This window comes from Hypanus sabinus, chromosome 5 (genome assembly GCF_030144855.1).
Source record: "Hypanus sabinus isolate sHypSab1 chromosome 5, sHypSab1.hap1, whole genome shotgun sequence".
Classification (NCBI taxonomy): domain Eukaryota; kingdom Metazoa; phylum Chordata; class Chondrichthyes; order Myliobatiformes; family Dasyatidae; genus Hypanus; species Hypanus sabinus.
This window is the reverse complement of record NC_082710.1, coordinates 171,041,918-171,060,508: the sequence shown is the minus strand read 5'-3', so window position 1 is coordinate 171,060,508 and position 18,591 is coordinate 171,041,918. Positions and strand designations below refer to the sequence as shown.

At 45.7% G+C, this 18,591-nt stretch overlaps 1 protein-coding gene across 7 annotated transcripts in view; it reads left to right on the top strand.

Moving 5' to 3' along the window:
- The window catches only part of LOC132394578 (large proline-rich protein BAG6-like), a 113,867-nt gene extending 98,571 nt beyond the window's left edge, over positions 1–15,296 (top strand). For all 7 annotated transcript variants that reach the window (XM_059970889.1, XM_059970890.1, XM_059970888.1 and 4 more), the window contains 9 exons: positions 108–161; positions 1,258–1,360; positions 2,345–2,469; positions 4,776–4,940; positions 7,274–7,342; positions 9,573–9,713; positions 11,210–11,317; positions 13,689–13,835; positions 14,999–15,296. In XM_059970889.1, coding sequence (XP_059826872.1) covers positions 108–161; positions 1,258–1,360; positions 2,345–2,469; positions 4,776–4,940; positions 7,274–7,342; positions 9,573–9,713; positions 11,210–11,317; positions 13,689–13,835; positions 14,999–15,094 — 1,008 coding nt within the window. In that variant the 3' untranslated portion in view covers positions 15,095–15,296. The remainder of the gene's footprint in view (positions 1–107; positions 162–1,257; positions 1,361–2,344; positions 2,470–4,775; positions 4,941–7,273; positions 7,343–9,572; positions 9,714–11,209; positions 11,318–13,688; positions 13,836–14,998) is intronic.
- The last annotated feature ends 3,295 nt before the right edge of the window (positions 15,297–18,591 follow it).

Below are 18,591 nucleotides of genomic sequence, written 5' to 3'. Positions count from 1 at the left end.
TGAGTATGTCATACTTATTGTTGCCCTGGAGTGTGCTACAAACCAGAATCTAATTGGAGAATTCAGTTTTCCTGCAGAGTTCATGAAATCTCTTTTCTTTTGTTCAGGCATCAACAAACGTGTTGATAAATGGTCTGGAGGAGTACATCCATGAAAGTTTTGTAAGTACGAAACAAGCTATTGGAGTAGTAGTTTGGAGTTACTTTGAAGCCAGATTGTTATTCAGGATGGATAGTTGCCTTGTGCAGATGTGTATTTGCTCTTCTAACTCAGTTTTTATGCCTTTCTCCCCCTCTTGAGACCTGCAATTTGCCTCGTCCTAGAAACCAGTTTTAAAGGTTTGTGGTTGATGCCATTTCTGCCTCCCAGGTGAGCCATCTGCCCTGTCAAGTGCATATAAGAGGCTGTCAATTTCAATGCACGGCAGAGGACAGGAGCCGACCGCTGGGTGGTACAGGTGGTAGAACTGCTGTCCTGCAGCACTGAGACCCTAGTTCAATCCTGACATTGGCTGTTATCTGCCTGGATGTCACACGTTCTCCCTGTGACCACATGGGGTTTCCCAGAGATGCTCCAATTTCCTTCCACATACAGGTTGGTGGGATAATTGGCCACTGTAAATTCCTCCTATGTAGGTGAGAGACAGAATCTGGGAGGAGTTGATGAGTGTATGGGGAGAATAATACTGTAGGATTGCTGTAAACTGCGTGGTTATAAACAAAAGATTCTGCAGTTGCTGGAAATCCAAAATAACACGTACAAAACGCTGGAAGAACTCAGAAGGTCATGCAGCATCCATGGAAAGGAAAAAGCAGTGAATGTTTCAGTCCGAGACCCTGGTCGGACTTCGAAGATGTGTTTCCCTGCTGTATCTCTTAAGACGCACTGTGAGGTTACCTAAAGTCTAGACACTGGATGAGAGCAACAAATATTCTTCCCCAAAGGTTGACCCTTTTGGTTTTCAACAGTCACTATTAATGATTCTGTCTGTACGTTCCATATATATCTAACTGCTGGAGGATTGTATGGTAGTATTCATATTCCTTGATAAAAGTTCTAGGGTGCTAACAGCTCCTGTAATTTAGAGCGAGTGCTCCACAGAGCCATGAGAGAGCATGTGCAAAGGAGTCAGGGTTGTCACAGCCCTTACTCTGTGGCCAGCTATAGTGGTTTAGAGGCCATTGCAGAGCTTGGATTGTTATCCAGAAAACAGGTTGCCTGATCATCTTATCTGACTCTACTTATCTGCCCTTCTAGTCATCTGTTGTAGTGCGTGATGATGTGGATATAACGCGAACAAACTTGGACTTCCTGCGGGAGCAATTCAACAGGATAGCCACCCACATTCTCCAGTGCACTGGTACGTACCAAGTAGGGTTCTGCCATCATAGTCAATGAATATTGCTTTTGTTCTGGCTGGCGGAGTGGTACTGCGGGTGGAGACACCGCTTTGCAGTGCCAGAGATCTGGGTTCGATTCTGACCTCTGGTGCAATTTGATGATTTCTTCATCACAGTGGTAAGCACAAAGTTTTACAGATCCAGCAATCTAGGTTCAATTCCTGCTGCTGTCTGTAAGGAGTTTGTACATTCTCCCTGTGACCACATGGGTCTCCTCCAGGTGCTCTGGCTTCATCCCACAGTCTGAAGGCGTACTGGTTGGTAGGTGAATTGGTCATTGTAAATTGTCCTGTGATTAAAGTGGGGGTTGATAGGTGGTGTGACTCGAGGGGCCAGAAGTGCCAGCTTACTCCAGTATAACAGTGGGTTTCCAACTTGTGCTCCATTTACCTCCCACTTCCTAAAGGTGCGCAGGTGGGTAGGTTAATTAGTCACTGCAAATTGTCTCCAATGAATAGGTAGAAAAGTTGGGAGCAGAGTTCATGAGAATGGGGGAGGGGTGCAGGAAGAGAATAAGTGGTTAGTGTAAATATTGGTGGTTAGAATGGGTTTGATGGGCCAAAGAGCCTGTTTCCATGGTGTATGACTTTCTATGACTTGTTTCTGGATTATTTTTGACAGGCTGCTCAGAAGTCCTGTGTTCTTTTTCCAAGTACTTGTTAATGGAATTCCTGACAGACAATCAGCTAGGTACCTAAGGGCTGGGAGATTTCTGTCTTTACCAGAGCAACTCACCAGAGCCTGGTGAATGGCAATTGGGAGAGGATAGTCACCCTGGAAATCCCACCCATCCGTCCCCGCAGACCCAGGGTTAGACAGCCAAAAGCTGTCTGTGGGTGCTTAGTGTAATCAGTAGGTCAGATAATATTTGGCCCCTATGCCAGCATGTTTATAAACTCATTTTCGCCCACCAGCACTCTTCTCTGTCACTCTTGTCCTCACAGATGCCACATTCGGTCACCGACTCCTGGAGCTGTGTAATCAGGCACTGTTCGAGTGCTTGGCTCTGAATCTCTACAGTCTCCAAGGGGAGCAAAGTGCGCTGACCAACGTGATCAATGACAGGATCGTAAGTAAACTGTATGACAAAGCGGAGAGAGTGGGATCCAGGCCGGCATCAGCCTTGCCGGTTATTTAAGCCTTTCACTCAGTTTGTTGGGAAACCTCTTCCTACCAATAACCCAAAGCCTTTCCACCAACATAGTTCAAAGTAAATTCATTATTAAAGTATGTTTATGTCATCATAAAATATTCATTTTTGCAGATATTCACAGTAGAACGAAATACTGTAGAATCAATGAAAAACTACACACAATGACTGACAAACAGCCAATGTGCAAAAGAAGACAATCTGTGCAAATACAATAATAATTATAAATACATACTGAGAACATGAGTTGTAGAGTACTTGAAAGTGAGTCCATAGTTTTTGGAATCAGTTCAGTGATGAGATGAGCAGCCTGATTGTTGAAGGGTAATAACTGTTCCTCAACCTGGTAGTGTGGTTCCTAAGCCTCCTGTACCTCCTTCCTGATGGCAGGAGTAAGTAGAGAGCATGTCCTGGATGGTGGGGTCCTTGATCATGGAGGCTGCTATCTTGTGGCAGCGTTCTTTGTAGATGTGCTCAATGGTCTGGAGGGCTTTATTCTCAAACATCCATCAAAGGTGTTTAATGGAGCACTCTCCACTTGCCTGGATGAGTATAGCACCACTGATGTTGAAGCTCGGCACCATGTGGGGCAAAGCAGCCCAGTTGATTGGTACCTTGTCCACCACCCTAAACATTCACTCCCTCCACCACATCCATTAGTGTGTACCAAATACAACTTGCACTGCAGTTACAAACACGAAATCTGCAGATGCTGGAAATTCAAGCAACACACACAAAATGCTGGTGGAACACAGCAGGTCAGGCCACCAGCATTTTGTGTGTGTTGCTTGCACTACAGTTACTTGGGCTGCTCCCAACATCTGACCTCTACCACTCGAGGACAAAGGCAAGTATCTGAGATGAGAATACCTTGCCTTGGAGGATCATAAATCTGAAGTATTCACTACTCTGGATGACCTTGGGGATGGTCAACAAGCTGATATATTTTTGCTCCTGGGGTGGACTAGACAGATCTAGACGATTTTGTTGGGATTGGAATTTTATAGTAGGATTCAGGAGAATTAACAAGGTTGATCACTGAATGGCCAAACACACTGGGAATTCCTTCACACTATCTGCCAAAAGCGGAATTTCCTAACAGCCAAAATTTTTAATTCAATCCCCCTTCCTTTTTCCTAACACTGCCTGGTATGGGAACTGTACCTCGCTTAATCGCAGGTGTCTGCAGAGAGTGGTGCGGACAGCCAGGCACATCTGTAGTTGTGAACTTCTCATGATTCAGGGCATTTACAAGGACAGGTGTTTAAAAAGGGCCTGTAGGATCATTGGGGACCCGAGTCACCCCAACCACGATCTATTCCAGCTACTACCATCCGGGAAACGGTATCACAGCTTAAAAGCCTAGACAACAGGTTCCAGGACAGTTATCTTACACCATGCCATCAGACTGATTAACTCACGCTGATTTGAGTATACTCTATATTACGTTGACTGCTCTATTTATTATAAATTAGTATGATTGCACATTTAGATGGAGGCGTAACATAAAGATTTTTACTCCTCATATATGTGAAAGACGTAAGAAATGAAGTTAATTCAATTCCGGCATGTCAGTCTGTGGCCTGCTTTTTTGCCGTGATGAGGCCATTCTCAGGGTGGAGGAACAACACCTGATTTTCCATTTGGGTAGATGCCAACATGATGGCATGAACACTGATTTCTCCTTACAGTAAAAAAAATTTCCCCCTCTCCTTCCATTCCCCACTCTGGCCTCTTTGCCTCTTCTCCTCACCTGTCTAGCACCTCTCTCTGGTGTCCCTCCTTCCCTTTCTCCCATGTTCCAATCTGCCCTCCTATCAGATTCCAGCCCTTTACCTTTCCCACCCACCTGGCTTCACCTATCATCTTCAAGCCAGTCCTTCTCCTCCTGCACCCCCCCCCCCACCCACCTTTTTAGTCTTGATATCTTCCTTTCCAGTCCTGAAGAAGGGTCTTGGCTGTTGAATGTTTATTCCTTTCTATTGATGCTGCCTACCTGTTGCGTTCCTTCAGCATTCTGTCCATGTTGCTCTGGGAGTTCAGTGCCCTGTTTAGGTTCCCGTATCATTGTTCCCCTTGTTCTGATCTCTTGGAAGCTGCCACCACATCTGTTCTCCTTCACTAGTGCCCCCCACCCACCATTCTCCGTTTACACAGGCAGCAGATATTTGCCCTTAGTAATCTAATCTCTCCTCCCATTCCCCCCCCACCCTCCGCCTGCCCAGCGCCGAATGTCGGTGGATGTGAACCCCTCCCTGGTGAACTGGCTGACCACCATGATGGCAATGCGGCTGCAGGTGATCATGGAGCACATGCCGGTGACGGAGGAGCAGATTCTACAGTATGTCAGGAGGAGGGAATCTCAGCAACAGGAGGCTGAGACACAGCAGGTGAGTGGGGAGCCGGTTGATGATGAAGCGGGCCACGTTGCATCCCACTGCTGTGTACTTGGGAATGAGGCTTAGTCCCCTGAAGGATTGCAGTGCCTTAGATTTTTTTTGTTGTGGAAAGATTTATCAATCTACTGCTTCTTAACTAGATTCTACTGATAATCTGTTTACCATCTCGCTGACCTAACTCCCTGTACTCTGCAGGAAAGTCTCTACTGGAAGCTGGCTCTTTTGCACCTTACTCTGTAAAAAAGGTTTGCATCAAAGTTAGAACACCAGGATATATTGGAAAGACCCAGCAAGCCGGGCAGCATCTGTAGTGGGGGAAAGGGGAAGCATGCTACAGACGGGTCCAGGACCCTAAGGCACTGGCTGTTTTCTCTCCATAGATGCTGCCTGGCCTGCTGAGTATTATCAGCGATATCCATTTCTATTTCACATGCAGTAAAAGTGTTGCAGATCACACAGTGCTAGAGAAACTCAGCAGGTCAGACAACATCTATGGAAGGAATAGTCAGGCCTAGCCCCTTCATTAGGACCTGATTATTCATCTGATGAAGAGTCTCTGCCTGAAATATCAACTGTTTACTCCTCTCCATGGATGCTGCCTGACTTGCTGGAAACCTGAGTGTTTACAGCTTTTTGTTTTTAGTTCAGATTTCCAGCATCTGCTGTTTTTATATATATTGTTATTTATTGCAAATGTTGAAAATTTGAAATGAAAGCAAAGTGCTAGGAATGAACAGCAGATCTGGCAGCATCTGTGGAAAATGAGACCATTTGCGATATAGATCAAGAGCCCTTCTTTAGAACTAAGAAAGAGATTGTGAACTTGTACCTCTCTCAGCAGGTGCTGGCTGACCTGCTAAGTGTTACCAGCATTTCCTGTTTTTATTTCAGCATCTAGTTTCGTTTGTATGTTCCATTTACTGCCTGAAGATGATTGGAAGCACTGAGAGGCATTTATTGTGTAAGCCCCACCTCCTTCGCGACTGCATGAGGATGGTTGCCTCCAGCAATGTTTCTTCTTGCATTATTCAGATCTTTTGTAGCTGTGTCAGCTGCCCAGCTCATGAGAGGAATTCGCTCTTTAAAGCCCCACAACTACTCCTCTTGGAGTCACTAAGTGCAGAAATGGGCCATTTGGCCAGTCAAGTCCATGAGGACCATCAGTCACCCATTTACACTAATCCTACATCACGCCCATTCTTCACACATTCCCATCAACTCCACCCAGGTTCTCCCACCGACCTGCACACTGGGGCCAATCTACAGTGGCCAATTTACCCGACAACCCACGCATCTTTGGGATGTGGGAGGAACCCATAGGGAGAACGTGAAAACTCCACATGGCATCCGAGGTTAGGGTTGACTCCAGGGTGCTGGTGCTTTGAGGCAGTGGTGCTGCCCAAGTTCAAAGTATATGTATTATCAGAGTACATATATGCTACTTAGAGATGCATTTTTTTGCTGACATTTGCAGGGGAAATAAATGAACTACAATAGAGTTTGTGAAAATAATTCTACATAAGCAGATAAACACTGACCAACTGAAGACAAACTTTGCAAATAAAATAATACTGAGAACATAAGTTGTAAAGAATCCTTGAATGTAGAGTCAGCAGATTGTAGAATCAATTCAGTATCGAGTGAAGTTATCCACACTGGTTCAGAACCCTGATGGTTGTTGGGTAATAACTTCCTGAACCCCCTGGTGTGGGACCTAAGGCTTCGGTACCTTCTGCCCGATGGTAGTAGTGGGAAGCAGACATGGTCTTAGATGGTTTGGGGTCTTTGATGACAGATGCTGCTAGAGCTCCATGTAAATATGCTCAATGATGGGAAGCTTTCCCTCGCATTACTATCCGTCACGTTCTCTAGACTTTTCCCATTCCTGGGCATTGGTGTTTCCATACCAGGCCATGTTGCAACCAGTTAGAATTCTCTTCACTGTGCATCTGTGGAAGCTTGATAAAGATTTTGGTGACATGCCGAATCTACACAAACTTCTAAGAATGTAGAGGCACTGCCATGCCTTCTTTGTGAAGACACTTGTGTGCTGGTCCCAGGTCAAATCCTCTGATACCAGTTGGATGGCTGCTAAAGATGTCCTAAAAGCTTTGTTATAGGACTTGTTCTTGAGCATCTGCACTTGATAACCTCCAGTATGACTAATGATAGAGTCTGGTCAGATGAAGCACCCTGTGCTACTACTGAAGGTACATAGAAGGCTACGGACACAATCGGGGTAAAAGACAGCAGGATGTGATGGGCTGGAGGGCTTTTCACTTATCTCCAGTCACATAATTGATGTTGATGGCACTTTTTTTCAGAGTGTCCCAGAGGAACACGTGGAGGATCATCCCATGGAATCTGAAGAGAATGTGCAGGAAGTGCCACAGGTAATGGGAACCACCATGAACCATCCCCACACTGTGTCTGCTCTGTCCCCCGCCTCACCGCACTCTCTCCATTTTGAAAGCATGAAAGTGAATTTCAAACTGGTTTGCCTCCTTGTTCCTTGAGGAGTTGTAGCCCCACTATGCACGCCAGCCCGGGTAACCTTCTCATACCCCATTACATCCCTGAGCCTTTAGCCCAGGGCACCTGGCAGCAGCAAAGAGGCACAAATCGTTTTTGGGCTGTGAACAAAAGGACAGTCACAGTCCCGAGTATTTACCTGCCGGCAAAAGCTGTATGCAACTACAGTGCATAATCTGTATTTATTAACAAGCTGATTAGAAAATTTCCTCACACCCTCCAACACTTAAAGAAAAACTGAATAGATTAGGACTTTATTAATTGGGATATAGAAGACTGAGAGAAGATTATTTGATAGTTATACAAAATTATGAGGGGTATAGATAGGGTAAATGCAGACAGGCTTTTTCCACTGAAGTTGAGAGGTAAAAAGTTTAAGGGGGACATGAAGGGAAACTTTTTCACTCAGAGAATCATGAGAGTGTGGAACAACCTTCCAGCACAAGTGGTGCATGTGAGCTTGATTTCAACGTTTAAAAGAAGTTTAGATAGGTACATGGACAGTAGGGCTATGGTCCCAGTGTAGGGCAATGGGAGAGGGCAGATTAAATGGTTCTGTCTGGACTAGATGGGCTGAATGGCCTGGTTCTGTTCTGTACTTAGACTTATGATTTAGATACATTTAAATTGGAAATAACTCTAACTGCCCCAGTAGGCACTTTGTTTGTTAATCCCACCGTCACTCTCTTGCTCTCCCCCACCCCCCCCAGCCCTCAATGCCTAGGTGATTTTGGTGCTTGTCTGCACATTTAAATCCTCTCAATGACTCTGCTTCTACACTCTGAATCAGGATTTATTATCACTGACTTAGGTGATGTAAAGTTTGTTGTTTTGTAGCAGCAGTACAATGTCGAGACATAAAATTGCTATAAATTGCAAAATAAGCAAATCATACAAATAAAAATGAATTGAGAAGTCATGTTCATGGGATTATGGACCATTCAGGAATAAGGTGGTGGAGATGAAGAAGCTGTATGTTTCATATGGTGAAAGTCACTGGAGATGGATGCCTTTAGGCAGTGCCTCTTAAAGATATTCTGCTGGTAGGGAGGCAGTGTGTTCCAGCTACTGGCTTGGTGATAGATGTCTACCTCAGATTCTGTCTGAATCTCTTGCCTCTTACCCTAAATCTGTTTCCCTGAGTTTTATTTACCTCTCATAAGGTAAATTTCCTGCAGACTATCCTCTGTGCACATTTTATTGACTTAGATCAAGAACCTTCTCAACCGCCAAGACAAACAGGCATAACCTCTCCAGTGCCTTGTTGTAGCAGATCTTTGAAAGGTAGTGTTCTCAAGAAGATGATGTCCATCATTAAATTTGAGGCACCATGGTCACATAGTTAGTGTGATGCTTTCACAGCATGGGGCATTCTGGGGTTTGGAGCTCAATTCCTCCAACATCTGTAAAGAGTTTGTACATTCTCCCTGTAACCACATGGGTTTCCTTCCTGTGGTTTCTTTCCACAGTCCAAAGATACCAGTTAGTAGGTTAATTGGTCATTGTAAATTGTTCTGAGATGAGGCTTATGTTAAATTGGTGGGTTGCTGGACGGTGCTGTGCTGTATCTCTAAATTTTAAAAAAATACTAAATAAATGAAGGACCCTCACCATTGATAACACACCCTTTTCTCATCACTACCGTCATGAAAGATGTACACAAGCTTGAAGGCCTACACTCAATGTCCTTCCCCTCTGCTATCAGATTTCTGAACAATCCATGAACATTCTTGCTATTCCTCTTGAAATTAGATTTTAGTGATTTTTTTTTTTGTTGGAGCTTTTAATAATTTTTCTTTATCTTACAAGGTACTGCTGCCACAGAAAAACAAATTTCATGACTTGTCAGTGACAATAAACCTGATTCTGATTCTCTGTGTCTGGGAAGGTAGTAGAGACTACCTCATTGAAAATGGTTAAGACACAATCAGATATTATTCCATATAAGAGGAATTAATGATTACGGGGAAATGGCAGGTACATGGAGCTGGGTCAATGGCCAAATCATCGATGAATGGTGTAGCAGGCTCAACCTGCCAGATGGCCAGTTCCTGCTCCTATTTCTTATGTTCCCCCTGTCTTTGCCATCAGAGGAAGGACTCAACAGCTTCTCCTGCTCCAGCCACCACCGCGGAGGAGGTGATGTCGACAGAGCCGGTGGCGTCCATGGGTGCAGACACAACACAGAGGGAAGGAGCGGAGGCAGAGCCTTGGGTGGCTGCTGTTCCACCGGTGAGTTGTGTACTAACTTAGTTCCTTAGTACTCTGTACCCTCTGGAAGTGTGCGCCATCCTAATTGGATTTATTAGTGACTGATAGTTTTGATCATATATCTAAGAACATAGAACGGTACAAAGCAGGCCCTTTAGCTTACAATATCTGTGATGGGTACAATGCCATATTAAACTAAGCCCTTTCTGCCTACACATGATATAGATGCCTCCCTACCCTACATATCCATGTGTTTGTCTAAAAGTCTTTTAAATGCCACTATGTACCATCCCTTGCAGCCTGTTCCAAGCAACTGCCGCTCTTAAAATGAAAATTTGCCTTGCACATCTCCTTTAAACTTTGTCCCTCTCGGCTTACATGTGTTTCCTCTAGAACTTGGCAGTTCCACCTCAGAAAAAGATTCTGTATTTTTCTCGTCCTCTCATAATTTTATAAACTGGCATCTCCTTTCAGCCTCTGATACTGCAGTAAAATCAAACTTGTCTAACTTCTTCCAATTACTCATACCCTGTAACCCAGGCAGCGTACTGGCAAATCTCTTCTTCTCCCTTTCCAAAGCATCACATCCTTTCTGTAATGGGGTTCTCAGAATTACAAGCACTGTTCCAAGTGCATTCTAGCTAAAGTTGCAGCATGACTACCTGACTTCGATACTCATTCCCTCTGCAGTGAAGGCAAGCATACTGTATGGCTTTCTTACCACCCTATCTGCTTGTATGGCCACTTTAAGGAAGCTATGGACTTGGACCCAAGACAGTTTCCCTCCACGTACTCCACCTAACCTGGCTATAATTGTGGAGACCTCTGTGTCCATGCCACCTACTGCCATGATGAAGCCAAATTTAGGTTGGCGGAGCAACACTCATATTCCATCTGAGTAGCCTCGAACCTGATGGCATCAACATCAATTTGTCTAATTTCTGGTAATAACCCCCCCCCCGCCTTCATTCTCTATGCTGGTTATCCTCTCACCCTTTGTCTTCCCCTCTCCTGCCTGCCATCACATCTGATTCCCCTCTTGTATTTCTTCATTGGACCACTGCCCTCTCTCTATTAGATTCCTCCTTCATCCCCTTTTCCATCTATCTCCTCCCAGCTTCTTGCTGCAGCAACTTCACCCACCCACCTTCCCCCTCATCTGGTCTCACCCATCACCTGCCTTCTACTTGCTTTGGTTTCTGCCCCTGTCCTTTCCAGTTCTGATGAAGGGTCTGAGCCTGAAATGTTGACTGTTTATGCCCCTCCACAGAAGCTGCCTGACTTGCTGAGTTCCTCCAGCATTTGTATGTGTTACCTATGCCATTCTCCTCTTTGCAAGAGAAAAGCACCCTAGTTTACTTAATTTGATTCTGTCAGAATGGCTCCCTGAAGAATGCCTTCAATGTATCTCGCAGTCCTTTTGTGTGATGTGGGTAGTGGGTCACTAATTGACCCCGGAATTGTGGTCTTTCGTGAGTGACGAAGAGTGAGAATATCTTGATGGTTTTCTCTTGCAGGAGTGGGTGCCTGTCATCCGGCAAGATATCCAGAGCCAGAGGAAGATGAAACCTCAGCCACCTCTCAGTGATGCCTACCTCAGCGGCATGCCAGCCAAGCGTCGAAAGGTAGATAACTCCTCTCTGACCCTATCCGTCATCCATTGGCTCCTCGTTCCACCATGGAACATTGTTTCTTAGTTAATCTGGAAAGTATCGCAGGAGATGGAGAAAGGGGAAAGTTGAATAGGTTAGGACTTTATTCCCTGGATCACCTGAGATGATGGGAGATCTTATAGTGGCACACAAAGTTATCACGGGTATAGATAGGATGAATGCATGCAGGCCTTTTCCCTTCAGTTTTGCGTGAGACTAGAACTAAAGATAATGGGATTAGGGTGAAAAGCGCAATATTTCAGGGGAACCTGAGGGGCATCATCTTCAGTCAGAAGGTGGTGCAGTGTGGAATGAACTGCCAGCAGAACTAGTAGGTGCAGGTTCAATTGTAACATTTAAGAGGTGCTTGGATAGGTATGTGGATGAAATGAGACTGGGCAGAAGATCAGGTCAGCACAGACTAGATGGGCTGAAGGGCTATTGTGTGTTGTAGTGCTCTACGATACTAAGCAAGGTTGAAATTGATAGTCGGGGTGTGAACGTGCCAAGCAGTGACTACTTTCAGCCACCGTTCCTGTGACATCAGGTGCTCCCAGCTTCCCACCATCAACATCCAAGGTGTCACCATTGATAGAGCCTAACTGGACATAGTGAACTTGTACTGGTTGAATCAAAAACTGAATAGTTGAAGGGAATTGTTTTTTTTTAACTTGGTTGGGTGGAACTTCAGGCTTTTTTATCTCCTGCCCGATGGTAGCTGTTAGACAGTGGTATGGCCCCAATGGTGGGGCTCCTTGACGATGGATGTTGCCTTCTTAAGGCAGTGACTCCTGTTGATACTAATGGTTTAGAGGGATGTGCCTTATGACTGTAGAATATTAAAGATTTCTTCAGCATTTTGTTCTGAAGTCATCTGCAAATTGTCAGCAAGTTCAGGCAGTGCTTTGGCTTATCAGCAGGTATACCAAATTATGAGTGGGGCGAGATAGGGTAAATGGTAAGAACCTGTTTCCATTGTGGAGGTGTTGAAGATGAAGGCGCATTGCTTCTGTCTGAGATGTAGGAGGTTTGGAGAGTATCTGAAGGAGAGTGAGGTTGGAATCTAGAAACAACTGCATTGAGGAGGTGCCAGAGACAGAGATTCAGAACACTTAAGAAGCATCTCAGTAAGCTTTTGAATCATGAAGGAGAGAAGCTGCACTTCTCTGACCCCAAGGCGCTGCCTCTGCTCACGATATGTAGATATTTAGAAATGCTGGGCATCCCGCAGCCTCAGTTTGTTGTTGGCCAGGGTCCAATTGCTGGAGAAAGCTACACGATGGTGGCGTAATGACAGGTCTGAATACTAGTGTTAAAACTTGATGCCAGCTAAAGGGGCAGAAACAGACATCATAGACACACGGCAGTACACAAAACACTGGAGCAACTCAGCGAGTTAGGCAGCATCTATGTAAGGAAGTGTACAATCATCTTTTTAGGTTGCCGTGTACTACCTTGAGATTTATTTTCTTGCAACCATTTACAGGAAAGAAGAGAAATAAAATAGAAATCATTAAAACTCCACACATGGACAGAAATTGTCAAACAACCAGTGTGCAAAAGACAAACTGTGCAAATTAAGTTATACTGAGTCCATGGATTGTAAAGAGTGCTTGAAGTGAATCTGTAGGTTGTAGAATTTATTCACAGTTGTGCTGATCAAGTCATCCACATCAGTTCAGGATCCTGATGCTTGTGAGTAATAACTGTTCCTGCATCTGGTGATGGTGGACCCAAGGCTTCTGTGCCTTCTGCCCAATGGTAGTAGGGAGAAGAGAGCATGTCCTGGATGGAGGGGGTTTTGATGGTGGATGATGCATTCTTGTGGCAATACTCCTTATAGATGTGCTCATTGATGGGGAAGGCTTTGTCCATGATGCACTACTTGTATCCACCAATTTTTGTAGCCTCCTCTGTTCTAGCGCATTGGTGTATCCATACCGGGCCATGATGGAACCAGATTGGATGCTCTCCAGTGTTCACCTCTAGGGGTTTGTTAAGTTTTTGGTGACATGTCAAATCTACACAAACTTTCAATGAAGGCAGAGGAGCTTTTGTGTCTTATTTTGTGAGGTGGTCCCAAGATGGATCCTCTATATTAATGCTGAGAAATTTAAAGCTACTGACCCTCTCCACCTCTGTTACCCAGAAAGCTTGTCTCTCAACCCACCTGCACAACCAACCCTTCCACAAGTGTCCACAATGGGACATGGTCTATCGGGTGGAAGAGTGTGGAAGTCTCTTCAGGGAGCCATTCTGCCTGGGGACCCTGGTTACATCCTGGATATGGTGTGGGTGCCCCAGGCTTCAAGTACCTCCCACCTGACCTCTCTATCTGTTACAGACGATGCAGTGTGAGGGTCCGCCACTCTCGCTGGCTGACGCCGTGGGTAAAGCCGCAAAGGCCGCCGGGGTCAAGCCGCTCACCAGTGCAGAGAGCCTGGCCAGAGACCTAGAGAGAACTGAGGCACAGGAGGCCTACAGGCAACAGGTAGTGTACTGTTATCTTAATTTCCAGCTTCTACAAGGGGGGAAGGAGGGGGCAAAGGAATAAGGAAGAGATGTGGGTGGGAGGGAGAGGGTGCCCCCGTTGTGTTTAAACTAAAACGATTAATCTCTATCCCCACTCACTCCTTCCCTCCCCCTCCCTCTGTGCTCTCCCACTCCACGCTCGCCTCTCCCTCTTGCCCCCCACTACCCTCTTCCTGTTCTCTGCCCCCCCCCCCCCTTCATTTGTTTCAGTCTGTTCCTGTGCTAAAAGTAGCAGGGGACAGCCCATTCAGCTGGGTATCAGTAAGCAGGCAGCAATAGCACAGATGGGCAAACTGGAGGGGAGGATGAAGAGGGTTGATTAATGTCAGTAAGGATGCAATGCAGGAGGGCACTGCAGCACAGCCTCCTTCTCTCATTCCATCCCATTGTGGAGCCTTTGGGAAGGGGCAGAGCAGAAGCTGTGTACTGCGATGTAGGCAAGATACAGTGAAAAGCATTTCTTTGCATGTCATCCAGTAGATCATTTCGAAACACAAAGGTAGTACAAAGGGAAAAGCAATAACAATACAGAATATAGTGTTGCAGTTACAGGGAAAGTGTTAGTTCAAGAGTCCATCATAGAGAACTGTTCAAAAGTCTGATAACAATGGGATAGGAGCTGGCCTTCAGTCTGGTGGGTTTGCTCTCAGGCTGTTGTATCTAATGTTCAATGGCTGGTGTGGGAGGAGAGATGGGTGGGAGGGATCTGTGATTATGTTGGCTGCTTTTCTAAAGCAGCGAGAAGTGTAGACAGAATCTCTGGAGGAGAGTCTGGTTAGCGTGATGGACTGGTTTCTGTTTACAATCCCTTGTGGTCTCGGGCAGTGCATTTGACATACATGCCGTCATGTATCTGGATTGGATGCTTCTTATCATGTGTCTGTAAAAATTGGTGAGGGTTATTGGTGATTAAACCGTAAGTGCTAAAAACGCTCAGCAGGTTAGGCAGCATCTGCGGAGGGAAGAGCAGTATTGATATTTCACAAAAGCCAAAAGCAGGGAATAAACCTGAAGTGTTGGCTGTGGCTCTGTTCCCCCACCCCCGCCGATGCTGCCCATCTGCTGAATGTTTCAAACACATTATACCTGAGCCCAATCATCTTTCCTCCTCTCTTCCGGCAGATCCATTCCGACATCCAGAAGCGGATAAGAGAGGACCCCGAGTACAACCCCCAGCGGTTCCCGAACACGCATACCGCTTTCGAGGAGCGTTCCTAGTGCCAGCGGGGACGAACCTCTCTCCCTCCATCTGAACCGGGCCTCGAGCTTCATCTAGCCTGTACCCTGCGTGAATTCGCTCGTTGTACGTGGTGTTTTAATTATTTCTCTCTGCCGGACTCTGGGTGTTGCACTTTCTCTTGTCACAAGCCTTGAATAAAGTACCACAGTCCAAAGCTGCACTGAAGCTTGACAAACTCGACAGCCTATCCCCATTTTGCTGTGAATGGAAAGCTGCTCTTTGTCACCCTACTCTGCTCCTTTCCCACTAGCTGGTGGAAGGGAGCACCTCCCAAATTCTTGCACATCTCAAGGTACAAGGCACATCTAAGGTCCTGTCCGCAGCAGCCATCCTGAGCTTCCCATCAAGTCGTCACATGGATGAAAGAAAAATGGAGGGTTATGGGGTAGTGTGGGTTTAGTACTTTTTTTCAAGGATTATATAGCTCAGCACAACATGGAGGGCTGAAGGACCTGTACTGTGCTGTAGTGTTTTATGGTTCTAAGTGAGATTGCAATTCTCCCATGTTGGCTGTCCTTGAATCTCAAATGGAAATGGACATGCTGTATTCCAGAATGCAGTAAAGGAAGGGTTGCAGGAGAAAATTAGTGGGTGGTGCGATCTGCGGAGCGGGAGGTATAATCGACATCTCAGGTCGAGACCCTGTAACAGGATTGAGTATGTAGAGAGGAAATGGGAAAGGGGGTGGTATTGTTAGGGCAAGAGCTGGCAAGCTTATAGGTGGATCCAGGTGAGGTAGGGGATGGAAGGGAGATTGGAGATGGGTGGAGCATGGAAGGGATTGGCAGAGACAACAAGACTACAGATGGTGGAACCTGGTTAAGGGGGATGAGGGGAACCACATACTGGAGGGATGTGGGTAAAGCTGGAACTATGGCAGGACACAGGGTTTGGGGGCCTGAGGCTAGAGTGAGATGATATGCAGATGGAACCAGGTTGAAGAAGGGGAGGGGAACTGGGAAACAGAGGATTAGGGAGTATTAAAAATCCCCCCCCCCCCCCCCCCCGGCTTTTGTGAGGACCTGACTGAAAAAGAGAATATAGGACGGGACGGAAGGAAGTGTGGGTTACCTGAATTTGGAGAATTGAATGGTTATGCCATCAGGTTGTGGACTACGCCAGGTGCTGTTGTTCTTGTTTTTCTTTGAGGCCATAAGAGAGAGGAGCAAAATTAGGCCATCAGCCCATTAAGTCTGAGCCCTATCCAACATTGGCTGCTTTATTTTTCAACTCTATTTCTCTGTCTTCTCCCTATCACCTTTCAATCCCATTACTAAATGCTTGGTAGTACCCTGAAGGACTGAAGACAGACTGGCTTGTTGTAGGAATGGCGAGGGGAGTTAAAATTCCGCTTGGGTAACCTGCAACCCATTGTTATGAAAGCTGAATTTTCATTCCTTCCCTCTGCTCTCCTCCCAGACTCGTACACCTCTCCATCCACCTCTCTCATCATCTCCTTCCTTACCTATTATACCCACCCTCCCCCATCCTCCACCCAGTTCCATCTGCCCACTATCCTCTTCCTGCCTTGTTCCACCCACTCAACCCTCCCTTACACTGATACAGGAAGTTTCCCCTCATCCCCAAAATGCGACCTGGATCTTGAACCTCCTCAGATGCTGTTTAAGTTCTTCCAGAGTTCTGTTCCTCTGGTGTGAGAGGACCTTACAATGTGTGATAGTTCTGTCTTCTGTGTCGCCTTCACTATGTCATGACAGTTCCAGAGCCAATGACAGGTCCCTCTGTTGATTGGCCTTGCCGTGAGACATCATGCAACTCAGAAAGAAGCCCTTTGGCCTACTGAGTCCATGCTGATCATTAACCACCCACATACACTAATCCCACTATTTGCCCACACATTCCCAACAACTGTCCCTCTCCAGATTATGTTTCTCGAATATACATTAGGGTCCATTTACAGCTGTCAATCAACCTACTGGCTTTGGGCGTGGGAAGAATTTGGAGTGCCCGGGGAGACCCACACGATCCCAGGAAGAAAGTACAGACTCTACATAAACTGTGCTGGAGATCAGGATCGAACCTGGGTCATTGGAGCTCTACCAGCAGTGCCACCTCCTTGAAATGCCTCACTGCTTGGCTGACAGCAACATGATCACTGTTTGAATAGAGCAGACAACAGAATCTCTCCAATGCAAACCAAATGCAGTTTCTCTGGAGAAATGGACTCCTAGGTGAATCCATGGTTGGCTTTATCGAATAATCTCAAGACAGCTGCAGAATATTGGTTCTGAGCCAGGTTTGTTACAAAGAGCAGGGGTATGGAGAAGTTGGGAAACCCACACGGAAACAGGGCGAACATATAGATTCAACACAGCACCAGAGGTCAGTATTGAACTCAAGTTTCTGGAGTTATGTGGCAGCAGCTCTACCCCCATGTCCTCTTGGGCAGTGAGTTCTGGATCACGCATCCTTTTCTCCCCTCAACATTCTCCTTTTCTCCTCTTACCAACGAAGCTCAATCATTGGAAACACAGGAGACTGCAGATATGGAAATCTTGAGCAACACACTACAGAGGGAGTATGGACAGTTGAAATTGCAAGTTGAGACCTTCATCTAGACTGGTTTCTGATGAAGTGTCTCGACCTGAAACATCGACTGTCCATTTCCCTCCAAAGCTGTTTCCTGACCCTTTTGAGTTCCTTCAGTGCATTTGTGTGTAATTTCAATCCTTGTTTGTTAATTTATTGTCTGACTTGAGATGTAGGTTCTTTTTGAGTTAAATCAAATCAATCAATTCTCTGTTTGATTCTCGTCATTGTAAAAACAGAAACTACAGCCTTAGTTGGACCTTGCAGATCAGCGACCCCAGTATACAAACTTGTCAGTCTCCTTTGCTCTCCTACTCATGTTAAGAGATGATTGTAAGCTGTTAACAGAAAAATAGGAGTAAAAGTAGGCAGCTTGGTCACTCATGCCTGTCCTGCCATTCAGTATGGCTGATCCATTACTCCCCTTCTGTGCCAGATCCCCAGAGCACCGAATTGCTCGATCTTTCATACTCTGCTCGATTTCCATCTTAAATCTATCTAATAGTCTGGCCACCAACATCCTTGATAGCAGAGAATCACTACCCTAACAGAAAAAAATTCTACACACCTCAGTTTCAAATGACCAGCGCCTTATTTTGAAGGTACATCTTTTTGTTTGTGACTCGCCAACATCCACCCTGCCAACTCGCTTATGATCTTGTGCTTGAATAAGGACACCCCTTATTTTCTGAACTTCCAAGGAAATATTGAAAGGACAACCCTCTTTCATTATAGAAACATAGAAGATGTACCGCACAATACAGGACCTTCAGCCCACAAAGCTGTGCTGAACATGTCCTGTCCTTAGAAATTATGTAGGCTTACCTATTGTTCTCTTATTTTTCTGAGCTCCATGTAGCTGTCTCATAAATGACCCTGTTATATCCACCTCCAGCACCACCACTGTCACCGGCAGCCCATACCA